Source organism: Babjeviella inositovora (assembly GCF_001661335.1).
Source record: "Babjeviella inositovora NRRL Y-12698 unplaced genomic scaffold BABINscaffold_1, whole genome shotgun sequence".
Lineage (NCBI taxonomy): Eukaryota > Fungi > Ascomycota > Pichiomycetes > Serinales > Babjeviella > Babjeviella inositovora.
In genome coordinates, this window is record NW_017566838.1 from 1,879,360 (window position 1) to 1,898,547 (window position 19,188).

At 48.3% G+C, this 19,188-nt stretch overlaps 9 protein-coding genes across 9 annotated transcripts; 5 read left to right on the forward strand and 4 right to left on the reverse strand.

The window, feature by feature from the left end:
• Positions 1-463: 463 nt before the first annotated feature.
• On the reverse strand, positions 464-3,361 carry GPI13 (mannose-ethanolamine phosphotransferase; the record flags this gene model as incomplete). The annotated part of the gene is made up of 1 exon (XM_019131542.1): positions 464-3,361. The coding sequence occupies one exon, from the start codon at positions 3,359-3,361 to the stop codon at positions 464-466; it is 2,898 nt and encodes a 965-aa protein (XP_018988310.1).
• Positions 3,362-4,136: 775 nt separating this feature from the next.
• BABINDRAFT_159463 (uncharacterized protein) lies at positions 4,137-6,436 on the reverse strand. The gene has a single exon (XM_019127672.1). The coding sequence runs from the start codon at positions 6,380-6,382 to the stop codon at positions 4,241-4,243; it is 2,142 nt and encodes a 713-aa protein (XP_018988311.1). The 5' UTR covers positions 6,383-6,436; the 3' UTR covers positions 4,137-4,240.
• Positions 6,437-7,183: 747 nt separating this feature from the next.
• Positions 7,184-8,130, reverse strand: EMP24 (Emp24p; the record flags this gene model as incomplete). Its single annotated transcript, XM_019130948.1, has 2 exons — positions 7,184-7,851; positions 7,933-8,130. The coding sequence occupies 2 exons, from the start codon at positions 8,128-8,130 to the stop codon at positions 7,438-7,440; spliced, it is 612 nt and encodes a 203-aa protein (XP_018988312.1). The 3' UTR covers positions 7,184-7,437.
• Positions 8,131-8,942: 812 nt separating this feature from the next.
• BABINDRAFT_5863 (uncharacterized protein) lies at positions 8,943-9,560 on the reverse strand (the record flags this gene model as incomplete). The annotated part of the gene is made up of 1 exon (XM_019132311.1): positions 8,943-9,560. The coding sequence occupies one exon, from the start codon at positions 9,558-9,560 to the stop codon at positions 8,943-8,945; it is 618 nt and encodes a 205-aa protein (XP_018988313.1).
• Positions 9,561-11,332: 1,772 nt separating this feature from the next.
• Positions 11,333-12,325, forward strand: GLC7 (type 1 serine/threonine-protein phosphatase catalytic subunit; the record flags this gene model as incomplete). Its single annotated transcript, XM_019131471.1, has 1 exon — positions 11,333-12,325. The coding sequence occupies one exon, from the start codon at positions 11,333-11,335 to the stop codon at positions 12,323-12,325; it is 993 nt and encodes a 330-aa protein (XP_018988314.1).
• A 1,744-nt stretch (positions 12,326-14,069) lies between these two features.
• On the forward strand, positions 14,070-14,703 carry RPS27 (40S ribosomal protein eS27; the record flags this gene model as incomplete). The annotated part of the gene is made up of 2 exons (XM_019127673.1): positions 14,070-14,087; positions 14,265-14,703. Coding segments are annotated over 2 exons (246 nt in total), but the record flags the coding sequence as incomplete, so codon positions are not given.
• A 129-nt stretch (positions 14,704-14,832) lies between these two features.
• BABINDRAFT_159467 (Signal recognition particle receptor subunit beta) lies at positions 14,833-16,105 on the forward strand. The gene has a single exon (XM_019127674.1). The coding sequence runs from the start codon at positions 14,935-14,937 to the stop codon at positions 15,793-15,795; it is 861 nt and encodes a 286-aa protein (XP_018988316.1). The 5' UTR covers positions 14,833-14,934; the 3' UTR covers positions 15,796-16,105.
• Positions 16,106-16,356: 251 nt separating this feature from the next.
• On the forward strand, positions 16,357-17,687 carry ARO2 (bifunctional chorismate synthase/riboflavin reductase [NAD(P)H]). The gene has a single exon (XM_019127675.1). The coding sequence runs from the start codon at positions 16,411-16,413 to the stop codon at positions 17,449-17,451; it is 1,041 nt and encodes a 346-aa protein (XP_018988317.1). The 5' UTR covers positions 16,357-16,410; the 3' UTR covers positions 17,452-17,687.
• Positions 17,688-18,169: 482 nt separating this feature from the next.
• On the forward strand, positions 18,170-19,027 carry BABINDRAFT_5868 (uncharacterized protein; the record flags this gene model as incomplete). Its single annotated transcript, XM_019132312.1, has 1 exon — positions 18,170-19,027. The coding sequence occupies one exon, from the start codon at positions 18,170-18,172 to the stop codon at positions 19,025-19,027; it is 858 nt and encodes a 285-aa protein (XP_018988318.1).
• Positions 19,028-19,188: the final 161 nt, after the last annotated feature.

Below are 19,188 nucleotides of genomic sequence, written 5' to 3' on the forward strand. Positions count from 1 at the left end.
TCAATCCAACGCTCAGGAGCGCATCAAAATAGAAAGCCTTTGTTAATTCCACGCCAGGACGTGATCAGGCCATCAGCCTTCGTCAAGAGCGACAACAAATACATTCCATCAAGTGACAATTGTGAAATGAAAACCCACATTCTTCATATGCAAGGTAGTGATTGAAATCTTAATTGTACAAGATATTTCTTAAGGGCAGAATTCAATCCAACACATTCCATCGAGGCACAACCGAGTTCAACCGGTGGGAATGTAATGTCTAGACTGAAATGAGTACTCCAAACACAGGTCAAGCAATGAATTTTCCGCAGAGGTGGCAAGGAGAAATCCCAATCAGCGGGTCTTTAGAATGGCAAAAGTATAAACAGGAGAGCTTCCGTTTGATTGAAACAAACACAATCCCTTAATCTTTCTCCCGTTACTTCCCAAAGATCTTATTCACAATCCCTTAATCTTTCTCCCACTACTTCCCAAAGATCTTATTCATCTGCTTGACAACTCTCCCGACTCCAAACCCAAATACCACCACAATCATCACCGTCGTCGACACCAACACTATCCCCCCCATCATAAACCTCGGTGCAAAAATCTTCCAGACCATCAAGTGACGGCGAAACACAGCCGCAAACACCAACGTGCTCAACGTGACCGCTGTTTGGTACATTGCAAACGTCGCACAACACTCCGCCGCCTTTGCCACCAATGAGATCGGCTTGGGGCTGGGCGGAATCTTCCATAACACAATCAACGGAAGGAACACGCACACCACCACGTACGACCCGAATGAGTTGAGGAAGATGTTGAGGTGAGTGAACGGCATGGTGATCTCGCGGGTGGTCATGGAGCCAACCTCCCATTGGATAGATGAGAGCGTTGCTTGGTGTCCAGTGCTGAAGAAATGCGCAGTCGCGAGGAGGCCAAACACCACCGGTGCCGCGAGCGACTTGCGGAGGCTCAAGACGTCAAAGAGCTCGAGGAGCGTGAGGAGCTGGTTGATGAGGATGAATATGGAAACAGCACCCAATGGCTTAGAAACAAGCATCACAACGCTCGCAACGTTGAGCGCAAAGAGTAAGTAGCTTGCGCCGTAGACGTTGCCGTAGCCGAGAATCGTCGCGCGGCGGTCACGCGCAAATTCTAACTGGATGCACAACGGACCACGTGCCCATCCAAAGTTGGCGGCACCCAAGCCCACGCCCATGACAATGCGCGCAACAGTGAGCATTGCCAGCTCGAGGACGGCCTCATCAATGGAAAATCTCGCAGAAAAGTGCTCGCCTGACTCAAAAAAGTCCATCGTCCAGTAGAATGCGTTGAGGAGGAGCACTGCGGTGAGGCCACGGCCGATCCAGAACGGCGCCGCAGATTGGTACGAAGATGTGAGCTTCATAAAGCCGCGGACAGACAATGGCAATGCAATTGCCACCACGTAGAGCAGCGCGACCGCCCACCACGAGAGCCCGAAGGTAGGGGTGCACATCTCGCCTTGCTCCTCACGGCAAAGGGTAATGAGGGCCGCTGCGCGCGTAAGTGCAAGAAACACGAGCGCATGGTACACTGCAATAACGCGCGCGGTCTTGTTTGTGAGTTTGACGGCCTCGACAAGGCATAGAAAGCCGAAAGTGGAGAGCAAAAAGGTGATAATTTTGTCCTCCCAGATCGTGAAAGAATTCAGCGCAAACACAAGCACATGGAGCACGATGCAGAGCGCACCAAAGAGCGACCACCAGTCACGGAGGTCGCGCGCCTGCGCGAGAAGCCAGAGGAGCGAGTAACGATCGAAAATCGGTGCGAAAAAGCCGAGCACGATAGCAGTGGCCACGCCGAGAGAGAGCGACCACGCCCAGGAGAGGTTCTCCGGCTTGATGATCGCGTGGATCGCACCGAGCACGACCAAGCCAAGGGGAAGGACGGCGAGCATCGAGGTGACGAATTCGCCGGACATTTGCGAAATCACGACCGAAGGGATGAGACGGGCGTAGATGGTGAGGATGATGAGGGAGAGGGCGATGAGGGTAATACCCATGAGGATTAGTTTGGCATCAAAGCGCGCCCAGAGGTCGCGGCAGCGTTCGAGGGAGGTGTGGTGGTAGACCGAAGCAGCCTCAACAAAGGCGAGGCTAGCGGCAGGGTCAGCCGCGAGGCCAGCGGCGACATCTTCAGTTTCTCCTACGATGTTTGACCACATCTTCTCAAGTCCCCTATACATCCCGTTGATAACGTCATCTCCTTGAAGAATGTCCGTGACTGCCCTGTACTCGTTAATCTGGCGGGCCGTCATATAGTGCGCCACGGGGAGCTGCTCCGGGCGAAACAACTCGTCGATGGGCGCCCCGAGATTGTTAAACGGAATGGGCAACCCGAGCAAGAGCGAAAGCGTCGGGACGAGGTCGATCTGGTTCACCGCCCTGTGGTTTCGCCCCTGGAAGGCTATATCGTAGTTTTCTGGCAGCTTTCTATGAATAAACGGCCTCTTTGCGTGGAAAAAAACTGCCGCCTCGAGCTCTTCCGGTGAGTCACCGCCGTGATCGCCGGTGCGCGTCATGCCGTGGTCACCCAAAACAACCAAAAGGGTGTCGTCGTCGAGCTCATCTACAACCTGTCTCAATATCTCGTCCATCTGAAGCTGTTTCACCCGCATGGAGCTGTGTTTTGGCCCGAAGCGGTGGCCGACGTGGTCAACGCCGAGGAAATGCCCGACGAGCACGTCCCAGTGCTGTGGCTGGGCGAGAAGCGGAAACAAGTGCTCAATAACCCCGTTGTCAACCGTGTCCAAGTCCCTGACGTCAAGCGAGGGGTACGGAAAGCTCATGTTCGCCGCAAGGTACGGGCGAAAGAGTGCATCCCACGTGTCGTCGCCCATGAACGCGACACGGCTCCCGCGGCGCCAGAGCTGCGCGATCCAATTGTCCTCATCGATAACATCGCCGTCAAAGTTCAGACCTGCATCGACAAACGTTGGTAACGAGCCGGTGGTGAGGCCCTTAAGGCGCTGGAGTGTGGTTGTGGGTGGGTCCGCGAGAAACTTGAGGAGCAATGCGTGTTCAGGCAGGTCCTGGGCAAGCTCGTGGAGGAAACGGAGGTTGTTGTGATAGGGCTCGCGTGAGCCCGCGACGGGGATCGCAAAGTCAAAGCGCAATGCGTCCACCACAAGCACCACCGCACGCGAGAAGGCTGGCGCGAGGCACGCGTCATGCGCACACGTTGCATTAAAGTCTAGTACCTGCCGCGAGAGTAGGAATCCCTTCGCGAAGAAGCCGATGCCAATCGCCTGGAGGAGCCCGAGGCTGAGGAGACACACGACGTAGAGCGCATGCGTAACCCGCAACTTGCCGTGTTTCGCCTCAAACTTAGGGGGCATGATTGTGTAAAAATAGTGGGGACGATAGGTATCGGCTTGATGTATGGGTATGGATGGCCAATGTCTAGTGGTTTGTTGCGGTTGAGGTTTCGGATAAACTACAATTAAGCGCGTAGATTTTTCAGGCCACGATGCCGGAGTCTGCGGCTAGGCCGGGCAGATTCCGCGAAGGGAGAGGAGCAGTGTAGACAGATATCCGCGAAAACCCGTAGGAAACGGCGGCAGGTCAGAGCAGGGATGGTATTTAAAGAATTTAGATGACGTTTCAATGCTTTTGTCGACGAAAATGAAGAAACTCGGTTAGTCTCGGCGAGTCAGTGTAAGAATTCAGCTAGAATGTATCCATGAATATCCTCGGGTACGAGGCGCCTTGCATCGTTGTCTTGACGGCTTTATGGTGAATCTGTGGATTTCCTGGTAACAAGTACATAGCCGAGCTAGCATTCGAAGGAGGGTTTTTATAAAACCCTTATTATTTGCTCCCTTGGCCAACGTTCTCAATATCGCAGAGTGTAGTTCGGTTGGATTCTTATCAGTGATTGGCGATTACTAGCATTTTATGTTATGGCGTGATGATATACTAAACCTGAGTGTCAAATCGGGTAGGGTCGAGCTAGTATCAATCTCAAGTCCAAAGATGTTTAACCACCCTAAGATATTGGCGGTTTCGGACACCATATAATCTTGGCATCACTTAGGCTGAGATTGAAGTCATTCCGGGATGGTCCGTAGGAGGTTAATCGCCCAGTACAAGCAGTGCTCTACAAAGTCTACACACATTAAAAGGTAATGGATTGGGATCTACAGCAAGTTCCAAGCGCTTTTCAATTTTGTCCACCGCATATATTCATCCCATTATCGGTGATGCTCCGACTATGCCTACCAATGCTTGACAGAAATGATATACTCCTCGGTGGCGGCAAGAAGCCGCCGCAACTCCTGCCGTGACAAACCTTCGCGCACCAAAAGTATTTCCAACGGATGCTTCCCGTTAAAGTACTTGAGCAACCGGTAAAACAAGGTCACGATCTCGGGCAGTTTCCCCTCGAGACACTTCGCAACCCATCTGCGCTCGATCGCCGACGCTCTCTCGGGATCCAACAAGATGGTATCCCCCTCATCTTCTATGATGAGCCTGGCGGTGGTATTGCTGTCCGCGCGGGCAACCTTAATTGGCTGCTCTTCCTTCTTGGAAGAATTATCCGTCGAAACCACTTTGGAAGAGTTGTCCGTGGAAGCCTTTGGGTTTGTCTTTTGGGGCTGTCGGGTGTGGTTCTTCATAGCTTCGTTCTCCAACTCCTCGTCCACCTCCATCTTGATCTGGCTGGAGATTTTGACCCACACGTACGTGTGAAGCTGGGTCACATAGCCGTGACGGATCAACCACGCGATAGCGCCCAAGTACATGTCGCGGTGGTCGTGACTCGGAATAAATGACGAATACTGGCGTGGCTTACTGGATGAAAGAAGCGACAAAAAGCGCGACAAGGACGGAAGCGCCTGGAACTGCTGTTTAAACAACGACATGTCGTGTTTTAAACTCGAAATCGGCGCCATCGGCGATACTATGTACACGTTTCGGGCCTGAATCGGCGGGATCATGCGCGCACGGCGCCAGTAGATCAAATGTGAGGCAAACGACTGGATCTGCTGTATGTCCATCCCGCTCGCTGCGGCGAGCCGGTTCAAGCTTTCGGTGGCCCTAATGGTGCGGATAAAGTTTGCCAACACGCTCTCCTTTTCCGCCTGGATGTCGCTGATGATCGTCTCCGGGTCGTCCAAGAGGAGCAATGCGAGATGCACCATGTCGTCGTAACCATCAGCAGTGCTTTCGGTCTCGGTATCGGCTGTGAAGGGGTTGATAGAGGAAAGGTACGAGCCAGGAAGTACCGGAACAGTGGAGGGGAGCAAGGTGGAGAATTCAGTCTTGATAGGAATCTGGAACGAGCGGAGCTTTCCGTTGATTTCGAGGTTGGCGATGTTGGAATTGGAAATGGAGTTGTAGCACGAGCTTACGGCACGCGCGAGCGAAGAGTGTGCTATAATCCGATCGCTTAACTCGTGTGGATCCATATCTCCACTCTCCTCCTTGACCTTGGAGATCGCGAGCAACTCGTTCCACACGTAATTCGACTTGGCCTGTTCGTAACGGAGAATCAAAGATAACCGCGAAATCACGTAGTGGAACATCTCGTCGATGCGCTGGTTGTACTCCACAATCGGTGGATTCATCACAAACACGATGTGGAACATATGCATAGGACAGTCGTCTCGGGGTTCTGGTTTGGTGAGTGTGGGCATCTCCAAGGTTTCGTCTTCGGAGGCCTCCGGTTCGGCTGGGTTATCGCTATGAGCCGAGTATACGCCGCTGACCTTGGATGACGATTTCTTGGACTTTGAGCGCCGCGACGCGTTCCCAGTCCGGCGCCACGTCCCGTCGTCATTCACATGGATCGGTAAACCCACAAACGTCATGTCGTCCACGGAAAGATCAAACCGGTTATTGCAGATCAGGTGCGGGGGATGCACCAATTCGCTGAGAAAGTCCACGTCGAACCCAAACACTTTTTTGTCATCCACTTCCTGTTCTGCTTCCTTGTGGATGCTCTCTGCGTCGTGGGATGTTGTTTTGGCGAGTTTGGCTTGGAGGGCACTGCGTTTGGCCGCTTTGCGGCTACGGCGGCGTTCTTTCTCTTCTATGAGCTCTAAAAGGGCCTTTCCTGACACGTAATTTCCTTCTGGGAGATTGCGGAAGCCGACGGAGTCAGTGGTCATCGAGCAGGTGGTGGATGAGGCGTCGCTCTCATCGTTCCTGCCCTCGTCACCAGAGCTGGACGACGAAAAGTCGTCAAAATATTCGTTTTGAAGGAGTTCCTGTGAGAGCTGCTGCGACACCGGCGTCGCCTTGTAGTTGTGGGCCTTTGGTTTCGGCGGGTAGTGATACACAAGCAGCGGCCCGCTGTGGGTTGAGACCGCCACGAGAATGCCTAGTAAGCACGGATTGGGGAGGAATAGACTCATTATGGTTGTATCGGAAATGATTGAGGTGGTGGGTTATCTAAATAGTTGGCATGGGATAGAAGAAAGGCTTTGAAAAAGGTTAAAAAGCGGGCAAAATGCTATGCGTCAGATAGAGCAAGAAATTAGCTGCGCCGCACGGCCTACAAGGAGGAGCGAAGGCTATCGGTGAATGGATATAACCCTTTATTCTAAACATATATGAAATTGTTTTGCATTTGTTGATTATTGTTATTATCCTTTTTATCAAACTTTTTAATTTCCACTTTGAGGAGGTTTGGTATGCATTTAAAGTGTGGGATTGTCAAGCAGAGCTCTGGGGAGTTTTCAATTTTATGGAGTACCGAATAACATAGAGTACCTGATGTACTTGAAAATAGCATGTAATTAGTGGTAGACTATGTAGAAAGGAACCTTATAACCTAATATAAAACTGGCAAGTCTGAGCTTTTTATGTAAGTGTGGGATGTTGTGAGAGAGTGTCAACAAAATGAAACTTGGTTTGCCATTAGTCATAGTGGGAAGGCAAAGCGCGGAAAGTTGGCTTAACCTGGTATTGTGCTAATATATACTGGCTTTCATTAATATACGTCGAAAACATGTTCAATACGGCTGTGGAGGGTAGACGCATTTCAACGACTATTAAAATATAAAGGTTAAATCAGAAATAGGATTCTTCTAAAACCTCATTGAATGAATTTCTGTGAAAGACTAAGCTTCAATTTTGTGCACATTATTAACGGTCCTTAAATCCCCTCACTCCCAATGATTTAATTCAACACTAACAAGCACCTACATTGCTCTCCGAGAAATTTAAAATACATTCCAGACAATGCACACAAACAAATTAGGCTAGCCTACGAAACACGTCTGTCAGCAAAACTTGGGAATGTAACAAGCTCGACACTAGTCGTACTCCCAGTTAGATCCATATCCGCAAAGTCTCTAACTTGCCGGCACAATCTCAACCGTTGGCCAGCTCTGTTACAGAGCCTTAGATGTAAGCTGCACGATGGATTCTACAGCCAGTCACATTCTGTAACGTTTATTCCTATAAACTACACTCCCGACTTGACCTCGAAGAATCTTCTCAAGAAAAAGATCTGGAACACGGAGTTGGCGGCGACAATGACTAACTGGAAGATGGACCACCACTTGACTCTGGAGTTGGTGGACTCGGCGGTGTTTCTGTGAGTTCTCTCTCTGACAACCAAATAACTCTGCTCATTCTTGACATCGACAGTCAACTGAGACAATCTTCTAATGGCGTAGTCCAACGCGTCGCCCTCTGGATCGTTTACATCGACATACACAACCCCGTGGACGTTGAAGGAGATATCCTTTTGCGCCTCGCTCGACTTTTCGTTAGAAAAGCAGTACTGATATCTACCGTCCACAACGGCTCTGACGGAGATGTCGCCGTGGGCAACATTTTCCAAGGTCTTGACGATCTGGCCCTGTGGAGAAATAACCTGTGCATGTCAGTAGCGCTCAATCGCTGGGCTCAACGCCAATGGTTCGAGCTTAAACTCAATGACTCCGAAGATACGTACCCAGAAATCAGCGGTGAGCTGTTCGGCTTCCTGTGCGTTTCTACTCCCAACCTGGAAAGAGACCGCCAATTCGTCGTTCTTCTTCAACTTTTCAAAGAAACAGGACTTCCTATATGGCGACAACAACACATTGTGCGCGACTGTGAGGTGGAGGAACGTGAAGACGCAGAGCACAAACGAAACGATACTGTACTTCATGGTGTGTGGTGAGTTACAGCTATGATTGTGGAGTCGCGTTTTGCGAGTTGTGAAATAGACGCCGAGATCAACACGCGTCAAGTTCGATTGAACACGGTGGAGTTGTTCATGCTTATGTAAGCAACGCGTGGCTATTTTTAGGCCCTGTACGACATATGGAGGGGATGATAGTTACACGCTCGGATAATACATTTGTCCCGTACCACCGTGAGGTTCTCGGTGTTGATATATTGCATTTAAATTTAGCCAGGTGGTGTATTTTCTTGAATATTTCAATTTTACTTGTAGTCAATTCTTTTCGATAGCTTAGAGCAATGTATCGTTCGCTCTGGTTCGAAAGTCAGATCTAGTCACCTTGTCCGGTGCTGAGGCCAGTAATGGCTGTTATTAAGCCAATGGTGCCCGTACTGCATTCCAGTTTTAATAATTTCGGTGTTTTCTAACAAATAGCCTATACTGGTAACGCAACTAAACCTTTTAACGGTGATTATTGTTGTAAGGTTGGCAAGATGCCTGCAGTCCACCATACACTGCGGAGATGCTGCAGCCACCTGGGGATACAAAAGCTCTTGACAAAGGTTCAGTTCCATTTCCGGCTCTAGCCAGAGGTTTTTTTAACTTGGCAATTTCATTATACGACACTGATGCGTGGTAATTGACACCTACATGTTATAAAGCGCAGGGTCTCGGCCGTTACACGATTCTCACCCCACTCGTGTAATTGAGCCAAGTCGGAGTAATTTCAACCCACATATTGAATGGTATTTACGCCATCATGCAGGGCTGCAGCTATCGTTTTTTGAATGTAACGATTACACAGGCTTGTTGCTTGGGGCGCTTGGGAAGAACCCCTCCTGGTGAAGCGACTGGTAGTGCTTCTTGGTCTCAAGCTTTTTCAGGCGCTGCTGGAGTCTGGCTCTATAAATATGGGCCACTAGCAGGTAGGTGTTCTTCTTCTGTGACGCTGGCAACGTTTTGTCGTTCAATTCTTTCAACTCTGCTTCAAGAACACCCAAGTTCTGCCGGAACTTTAGGATTTTAGCGTCCTTGCTCTCTGGAGAGCTGGCGGGTTTTTCTTCCAGGGGTTTCGAGCTCCAGGTTAGTTTGCTCCACGCATAGTCTTTCAACGACCCTTTTTTTGAGTCCTCTTCTTCTGCAATCCATCCTTTGACTTTGGTGATTTCTCCCTGAAGATATTCTACTTGCTTCAAGTTCTTTGTATGGGCCTCGTTGTGTATAATAGTGGCGAAGTTGGTGTCGGATAAGTGAGTCTTGCAGGCATAGAAAAAGTCCGGGGTTCCGCCGGCGGTGGTGATTAGCACCACTGGTGTGAATTTATAGCAGATAAAGCAAGACTTTGCATCGGCTGCTGCCACTTGCTTCAACTGATAGGAATTGGGGAACGGAAGGGTTTGTTGTGGCTGAGACATTGCAAAGACTAAGAGTCACTGTTTGGGAATGAGTGGTGCGCGTTTAACGGTATTGTTTATAGATGGTTTGAGATAGTTTAGTGTTATCAAGGAATGCAAGCTCGTTTGTACGTAGAACCGGCGTAGCCTTCAGCTTTGCGTTCATGTTTATCGAATCGAATTTCCCTGCATAATGGCCTTCAAAGATAAATGCAGGATCCTCAGCTTAAGCATCTACAGAAATTCAAATAAGCGCCTTGTCTCTCGTTCATTCTTCATTTGCGTAAACCAAAACGTGACAGTGAATTGAAGATTGTTTGTATGCATATTTACATTCTTGTCTATATGTATTGTATTTCAGGAAACGAAGCATTTCATTGAATCAAGAATATATTTTAATAGAACGATATATATATCGTGTGTATATTATTCAAGAATATAAATTCTCCGGGGTAAATATACATGGACTAAAGTATTGAGGATAATATAATAGCAGAGATGAATATTAATTATTCATTCTTTACTCGCAATATGACATAAATAAATTTAAATATTGGACTATTGATCAATAAATATAACATAGTATATTCCAATATCGACACTACAACAATCATATACTATAAATGTTGTGTACACACACCATAAGTAAAGTTATATCGCGTACCGGTAATTTCCCGGCATCATCAATAACCCTACTTAGGCCTATAGGTATTTTCTAACCAATTAAAATACTTGCATTAGCCCCAATATGGTTGGTCTTGCCGTCGACTATTTCCCGATACTACCACTTCCATTCGAAATCAATCCACTGGTAGGAATTAAATGTGGGGAAAGGCCCATCGGATGCTGCGTGAATAAACCTGTAATGCCCATGATGTCAGGCTCTAACCTGCACCGAAGCTCCTCAGCACTGCCTCGACGCGCCGCATGAGTTGCCCCGGGCGCTCGACCGTATGGATCTAGACTGCCCCTTTGGAGGTCTACATGCTTCTTTTTTCCGCATTTGGTTTGAAATATACGCGCTGGCTATTCTTCTAGCTCATCCAAGTAAACAACCTTCCTAAAGGAGGAATATTCAAATGGTCGTCAGACGCATCCCGGGTGGGTTGCTACACCCGGGATGCTGAAACGTTTCTTTTTCTTAGGTGGCTTTTCGGACCCGGCGGCAATATCCTCTTGTCGCCACGTTGATTTTTCGATATCCCCATTTCGAAATCGCATATTTCTACCCGCCCTTCGCCTCCTGTTTGCATTTTTTCCCTCCTGTTACCACCCTTTGGTTCCTTTTACTCTCTAACACCTTTCGTCAGCACACACACCCAGGTCAACCTCTTCCTTGACACTAGTATATACTGATTTGTAAGACCTAAAGAAGCTATCTATCTAAATATTAAATCGTCTTTTTTTTTGTTTTAGTAAAACTATTCAACTGTGAAAGACTCGCCCCCCTTCAAGAGTCTCCCCTTTACAGTTACACTCCTGTCTTTTTCCCTCACCTGTCCATCAGCCGCCGCTGCCCCCTTTTTCTTTTTTGCCTAATCGAACCACTTCAAAAAGCAAATAAGAACACGCCCTCGGTTACGCATACTTCACCCCACTCATTGACCACCTTCTTTTCACTAAGAAGCCCATCAATCAAGTCCCTTTGATATATACCCCCGTTCTCTGCATTTAAAGTTCCCGTCTCACTTTCTTGCACCTGTGCCGTATATATCCAAGCAAGCTATCCTAAGAATTGCCCATTCTAGTATACTTCTTTCCCCCCATCCATTAACCGATTGACCAGTCCAGCAATGTCCGAGCCACAAGAAGCCGACATCGACTCCATCGTCGACAGATTGTTAGAAGTCAGAGGCTCCAGACCTGGCAAGCAGGTCACGTTGCAGGAATATGAAATCAGATACTTATGCACAAAGGCAAGAGAAATATTCATTCAGCAACCGATCTTGTTGGAACTAGAAGCTCCTATCAAGATCTGTGGTGACATCCACGGCCAATACTACGATTTGTTGCGACTTTTCGAATACGGTGGCTTCCCCCCAGAGGCCAACTACTTGTTCCTTGGTGACTACGTCGACAGAGGTAAGCAATCCTTGGAAACCATCTGTTTGTTGTTGGCCTACAAGATCAAATACCCAGAGAACTTCTTCATCTTGAGAGGAAACCACGAGTGTGCCTCCATCAACAGAATCTACGGGTTCTACGACGAGTGTAAAAGAAGGTACAACATCAAGTTATGGAAGACCTTCACTGACTGTTTCAACTGCTTGCCGATTGCTGCCATCATTGACGAAAAGATCTTCACCATGCACGGTGGTCTCTCCCCAGACTTGAACTCCATGGAACAGATCAGAAGGGTCATGAGACCGACCGACATCCCAGACGTTGGCTTGTTGTGTGACTTGTTGTGGTCCGATCCTGATAAGGATATCACTGGCTGGTCCGAGAACGACAGAGGTGTTTCCTTCACATTCGGCCCAGATGTCGTGTCCCGATTCTTGCAAAAGCACGATATGGACTTGATCTGTAGAGCCCACCAAGTTGTTGAAGATGGTTACGAATTTTTCTCCAAGAGACAGTTGGTCACTTTGTTCTCTGCCCCAAACTACTGCGGTGAGTTTGACAACGCCGGCGCTATGATGTCCGTTGACGAAAGCTTGTTGTGCTCCTTCCAAATTTTGAAGCCAGCTGAGAAGAAGCCAAAGTATAACTACGGTAACATGGGTAGCAGCAGACCGGTCACCCCTCCAAGACAGCAAGCCAAGAAGAAGACTGGCGCCAAATAAGAATCCCACCCTGAAGCATGACGAATGAAACGGAGAGCCTGTGTGATGACACTTTATCAATTTTAATAGTAAATACGGAATACACCTTTTTATCTCAGATCCACGACTATCCCTCACACAGCGCAAAGGGCGAATGCGATGACTCTGGTATGGCTGCGCTAGCCCTAGATACACCAACCCTTGGCCAGGTCTCAATGCTACAGTCTCCAGCGAATCTCTTATGATCTTTCCGGTCTCGATTCTACGCTTTGGAAACTTTGAAATCGTGCCGACCGGTGGGATGCCTTTATGGAATCGTTTACCGTAGCAATCTCCTCCCGGCCCACTCCACGTTACTCCCACCTAGTTCCGTTTCCTTGTACATCTCTGCTGCATCATTGCCTTCTTTCCACCAACGCGTCATTGTTTTATTAGTTCTCGTTTTCAATATTTTTTTTATCTCTACTTATTAATTTACGTTTATTTCAGCACCTAATTGCTTTTTTTTTTTTTTTACCCCACTCGTCTGACGCTCATGTCCTTAGTCTACTCGTTTGAAGTGCCAGACATCCGATACCGAAGTAAAACTAACTTTGCGATGAGCCTTAAAACTTTATCTCCCCACACGCGAGCACAAGGGGATACACCATATAAACTTGACCCTATAGCACTGGCCCTATCTGTGGATGGAGGTAGTACCGTCACTTGGACTTGATCAATATGGTAAAGCTAATGTTTCAAAATTCTGCTCCAGCAAACTAGAACCTTACACCTTGATTATCGGATAACGCACCGTCGGTAATCGATAGCGCTTGCCCCTTTGGGTAATATTCCAGATTAGACATGCGGCGAGATCGCCGAATGGAGGAGGTTAGAGAGGAGGAAAAAGCAGTCACGCATAGAGTATGTCTGAGATGCTGTAAGCTAGGCGCACTCTTCTGTGTAAGTCTTAGACCGCCGCGTAAATAATATACATCCGGTGTGTCCTCCACAGGCAAGATTTTTTTTCCAGTTTTCGCGGTCGCCTGACAAACGGTGTGCACCACACGACCATTAGAGAGAAGCGGTGTAGGGGTAGTGGGTCGTGCACCGCACACCTCGGGTGTGCGATCGCCACTTTCGTTTCCACGGTATGGCGGGTGTCACCGGCAGGGTAACCATGAGGAACCATGTGAGAGGCCTCAGTGAGAGGCGGCCACAGTGTGCGTGTGAGGGCGCTGCATACTCGGAATCTCTAATATTAGTGAAGAGAATTTTTCGCGCTATATAGGAGTTTTGAAACTTTCCCTTCTCCTTTTGGATTTATCACACACACATTAATTAGACAAAATGGTATGTCAATATCATAGAATGGGTTACCGGCGAACCAAGGCGAGTTCACCGTTGAAATGTGTTGTTGAATGACGGGCAGAGTCCCAAGTTTAAAGTCCAAGAGGCCCATCGAAAGGCCAAGCAACCTTGCCACGCCCAGTGATTGCCTTACATCGCAGAGCCCACGAAGAGGATGTAAGAGAGACCTTATGCAATGAACTGAAGGATACCACGGGATACATAAGCCCTACCAGCGTGGTTATGGATTCTAAGAGAATCCGACATGTTCTTCTGGATTGGAACGATTATACTGATCCAAACCATGCCTTGGAATCTTGGCTCTTCCGGGACTCGTCCAAAGGGGATTTCACGCTATACTCTTAACAGCTATTCATACAACACATTTATGCTCAACACCCGCCCCTTTTGATACAGCTTACTAACCCATTTATAGGTTTTAGTTCAAGATTTAGTAAGTACACGTTCCTCCTAGGAGAACCTCTGCCGAAATTTTCAACCCCGAGCGGGTTGGAATGCGACAGATTCTAGAGCCGAGAAAGCAAGCCCTAACGGTTCAGTTTCATACGCTTTAGAATGTGTCATTCTCGTGGCCCCACGATTCCGAGTCCCTATACTAACATATCTCTAGTTGCACCCAACTCAGGTCTCTGAAGACAAGAAGCACAAGTTGAAGACCTTGGTCCAATCCCCAAGATCTTACTTCATGGATGTTAAGTGTCCAGGCTGTTTGAACATCACCACTGTCTTCTCTCACGCCCAGACCGCCGTCACCTGTGACTCTTGTACTACTGTCTTGTGTCAGCCAACCGGTGGTAAGGCTAAGTTGACTGAAGGTTCTTCTTTCAGAAGAAAGTAAATTCATTAATCCAGAAAAAAATGATGAGCTGAATGGGAGCGTTGGTTTTATGACGCCGGTTTATTCCAGGCTGCTGGTTGTCTCCCATTTCTGTTAAATTGTGTTATAGTTGCTTTAACTTTTGCAAGGTTTCTCTTAATGGTTTCTTTCTTTCTCTACTTATAAATATCCGACGATGTATATCATTCAATGTACCTAATATCTGTCTGTATCACAAGCCGAACGCACGTATACGTCCTCTGCCAGAATGGAGCCTTGTTCCCTCCATGTAGATGTACGCACCGCTACTAATTCATCTAGATATGTGAATATGACCATAAACTTACAGACCGTTTCGGTGGAAAGTTTTATATGCAGGCTTAATAACTCACTGTGGAGGAGGATAAAAATCAGCGTCACACCCTTTAAAGCTCTTTTGGATTTTTACTCCAACCCCCCCACAATGGAATTATCTAGCATCGTTATCTTCACATTGGTGTTGGGTATTATCGCTACGGCGTTAGTGTACCTTTCCCAAACCTTTTCGCTTAAATCCTTAACCACCAAGGCAGGCAAGCCAAACTTTTTGGTCCTCGGTCCGAACAACGGTGGGAAAACCACGCTCACCCAGAGATTGGTGGAACATTCGCTCGCCGCTGTGAATTTGGACAGCCAGTCGGAGGAGGATGCTACCGCGTTGAAAGACCAGCAGCCCACCAAGTTCCAAACTGTGATGACCACGGAACCCCAGACCTACAAAGTTCCGTTCCCGATTGCCGGTACTTCGGGCATGAAAAAACAGGTCTTTAATGTCATTGACTACCCGGGCCACGTCTCCCAGAAAAACTTGTTGCTAGCTAGTTTGAGAAAGACCCTTTTACCGACTATTAAGGGTGTCGTGGTTGTGATTGACTCCACCTGGTCCAAGGCTGAACTTGAGCAATTGTGCGCCAACTACCTCATTCCGTGCTTGCAGATCACTGAAAGCAAGTTCGGCGGCGTCAACTATCTCTTTGCTGTTAACAAGACCGATTTGTTCAACTCTCAGTCCGTGCTCAAGCTCAAAACCACTCTTGAAGCCGAAATTAACAACTTGTTGAAATTAGCTGCTCAGAACGTCAACACCATCGCCGAAAACGAAACCAAGAGTGCGATCGAAGACGACGATGCCACTGGCATCACTGGCTTCCACTTAGCAGCCGCGGGGAGCTTCACGTTTGACCAGTTGGACGGTAACATGGACTTTTTAGGCGGCTCGGCCTTGAACGGGGAGACATTCAAGTGGGAAGACTGGATGGATGAGAGGGTCATGAATCCTATCTAGTGAGATCTAAAGCGGAACCTGCTCATCCCTAGCCAAACATGTACAGTAATATAAACACAGAATTGACGTAGTTTCAGAAACTTATCATTGAACTTGAATTTAAAACCAGCTAGCAATGTATACATATATTCTCCAGAGATAGCTCGTAATTCCATATCTACAATCGGCCATCGTCCCGCTGTGTATGTAGCTATAGTACCTACATAAGCGATGACGCCCGACACTCTCACCACTTTAAAACTCCGCGTAGAATCTATCCAGTACCCTTCTAATCGTCTCAATAGGTTCCCTCTTTGACGAACTCTCAGATGTATTCCGTAATTATTCTTCAAAAACTATTCTAGCGTACCCTTTTATTGCCTCAGTCCGGCCTGCAGTGCTCAGAACCGTTTTTCAATTGTATGCCGGCTCCGGCCTGACTCACATCACTCCACTTGGCTCGGACCTGCATTTTTTTTTTAACTGCCCCGATCAAATCTACCATCTTTCTTTAATTTCTCCCCAGACCTAGTTCAATACATAATGTCCACCTTCGGCCACCTCTTCAAAGTTACCACCTACGGGGAGTCCCACTGCAAGTCTGTCGGCTGCATCGTCGACGGCGTGCCACCCGGAATGGACTTGTCTGAGAAAGACATCCAGCCGCAGTTGACCAGAAGAAGACCGGGTCAGTCGAAGTTGTCAACTCCTAGAGATGAGAAGGACCGCGTGGAGATCCAGTCTGGTACCGAAAACGGCAAGACCTTGGGGACTCCAATTGGCATGTTGGTCAGAAACGAGGACCACAGACCGCACGACTACTCCGAAACTGACTTGTACCCAAGACCGTCGCACGCCGATTACACGTACTTGGAAAAGTACGGTACCAAGGCATCCTCTGGCGGTGGTAGAGCCTCTGCCAGAGAGACCATCGGGCGCGTAGCCGCTGCGGGGATTGCTGAAAAGTTCCTCACCTTGGTCAACGGCGTGGAAATCGTCGCTTTCACAACCCAGATCGGCCTGGTCAAGATGGACAGAGACCTGACCACCGGAGAGTTCCATCAACTCTTAGATACCATCACCAGGGAGCAGGTCGATGCCTGTGGCCCTGTTAGATGTCCGGATGCGTCTGTGCGAGACTTGATGACCAAAGAGATTGAGCGTTACAGAGACGCGAACGATTCTATCGGTGGGATTGTGACCTGTGTCATCAGAAATTTGCCTACTGGGCTTGGTGAGCCATGCTTCGATAAGTTGGAGGCGATGTTGGCGCACGCAATGTTATCCATCCCTGCTTCCAAGGGTTTCGAAATCGGCTCCGGCTTCAGCGGGGTCTCCGTGCCGGGCTCCCAGCACAACGATACCTTCTACTTGGATACTTCCGCCGGTAGGCTCAGAACCAGGACTAACAACTCCGGTGGAACCCAGGGTGGAATCTCCAACGGTGAAAACATCTACTTCTCCGTCGCTTTTAAGTCCGCCGCCACCATCTCTCAAGAGCAAAAAACCGCCACCTACGACGGTAAGGATGGTATCTTGGCCACCAGAGGCAGACATGATCCGTCTGTCACTCCAAGGGCCGTCCCAATTGTCGAGGCCATGGCCGCGTTGGTTTGTGCCGATGCTTTGTTGATGCAAAAGTCCAGAGAGTTTGCCGCGTCTATTGTCGCCAAGTAGCTGATAAAGATCTGATAGAATCTAGAGGGATAGACGAAGGAGCTAAGACTTATATATTTTTAGCAATAAAGAGATTGGTTGATTGCCGTGTTTTAAACTGGAAGAGAGGTAGCAATGCCAATACGAATTGGCATATAGGGTGTAGTGATACCCACAAGAATAGCCCAAGTGTAAGGGAGGAAATAACCAGTATTTTATATATTATTTTTTTACAGCGAATCTAAAAGTTGAAACGGATACACAGGTTCAAAGCAGTACTGAGATACGCCAGCCTGGGGCTCTATGGCAATTACCGTTAAGCAATTTCCGATAGCTTAGCGAGGAATTACTTGGGATACTTTTCCACGTGGGAGCAACAAATGATTAGTAGTGTCGAACCTCGCCTAATATTCCTGCGAGGCAGTTGTAGGGACCTAAATCCGCACCAGTGAGGGGTGATTGACTGGGTCTCTACCTTGTATAATCTACACGCACACGATTGGTAAGCACCGTGCAACATGACTATGGTCAGATAGTGCAAGTTGGAGAAGAAATTACAATAAAAGTCCCGGCCTAATTTCCCAGTCCTTCGCCAATTGCTTTTACCTACCCCAGAGATTAAGATTTAACGAACCGGAAACGCTCGCTCAGTCGTGCTGAGCTAGACTTTTATGCAGGCGCGCTCGATAAGATATTCCCCTCAGCCTCTTGTCCATTCCGTCTACAGATCCTATATATCATGGACCAAAAACTACTGTTTATTGAAGGGGCCATTACCCAGGAATTCAGTCTGGCATTGCAAAAGTCGCTCCTTGAGAGCTTCAACAGCATATCCGCCTCTCTACAAACCCAAGACTTTACCAACGCTGAGCTCCACCTCTCCAGGTTGACAACGTTGGCGAACAGCCAAGGCGACACGGAGGGCACCAGGGATGTGCGGTTCAAGATCGGGGAGCTCTCATCTGCTGTTCTAGCGCGCAATGGCAAGTTTCTTGATGCCGGTACCAAGTTATATCATCAGCTCAAGCAGTTCACGTCCAGCATCAGCGACAACAGCTACTTGGTTCCAGTGTATGAGTCATTGATAGAGTACCTCATCCTTGCACCCTCCACCATCCAGAAGCACAAGGTCATCCATGCGCTTGTAACCGCAACCCCAGAAGTGTCACATGTCTCTCCCGCTTTACAAGCGTTGTTGCACAAGGAGTACCTCTTTCAGTTCGTGGAAGCGGAGGATTTGCAGATCAAGTTACCGGAATATTTCACCACCCCTTTGAGAGCGGCTATCATGGAGCACAATATCCTCTCGATGTCTTTGTTGTATAGCAACGTCACCTTTGTGCGACTCGAGGAACGCTTTGGAGGGCTCCTGATCTTGTTTGACACAGCGTTGGACGAAAATTCCTTTATAGACGTTGTCAGCAGGATGGTATTGGAGAAGCGGTTGAAGGCGCGGATTGACCAGCAGAAGGGTGTCGTGCACTTCGATAAGGCAGCTTCGGGAGGTGTTAGCAGATGGAACCTGGACATGCGTGACTGGCTTTTGAAGCTTGATCGGGTGTGCAATTTGGTAGGGGAGAGCACTGAAGAAGTGTGAGGTAGCAGCTCCAAGGTCTGTCAGAAATAGCTGTATGAATAAATGCTTCTATCTTATAAAGGACACCGTCGGGGAGGGGCCAGCTTTCTGCAATCATGGAAAGGCTCAGAGAGCTTGCGAGTGATATACCAGTTATATTAAGGGTTCGAGGGGTGGTCAGA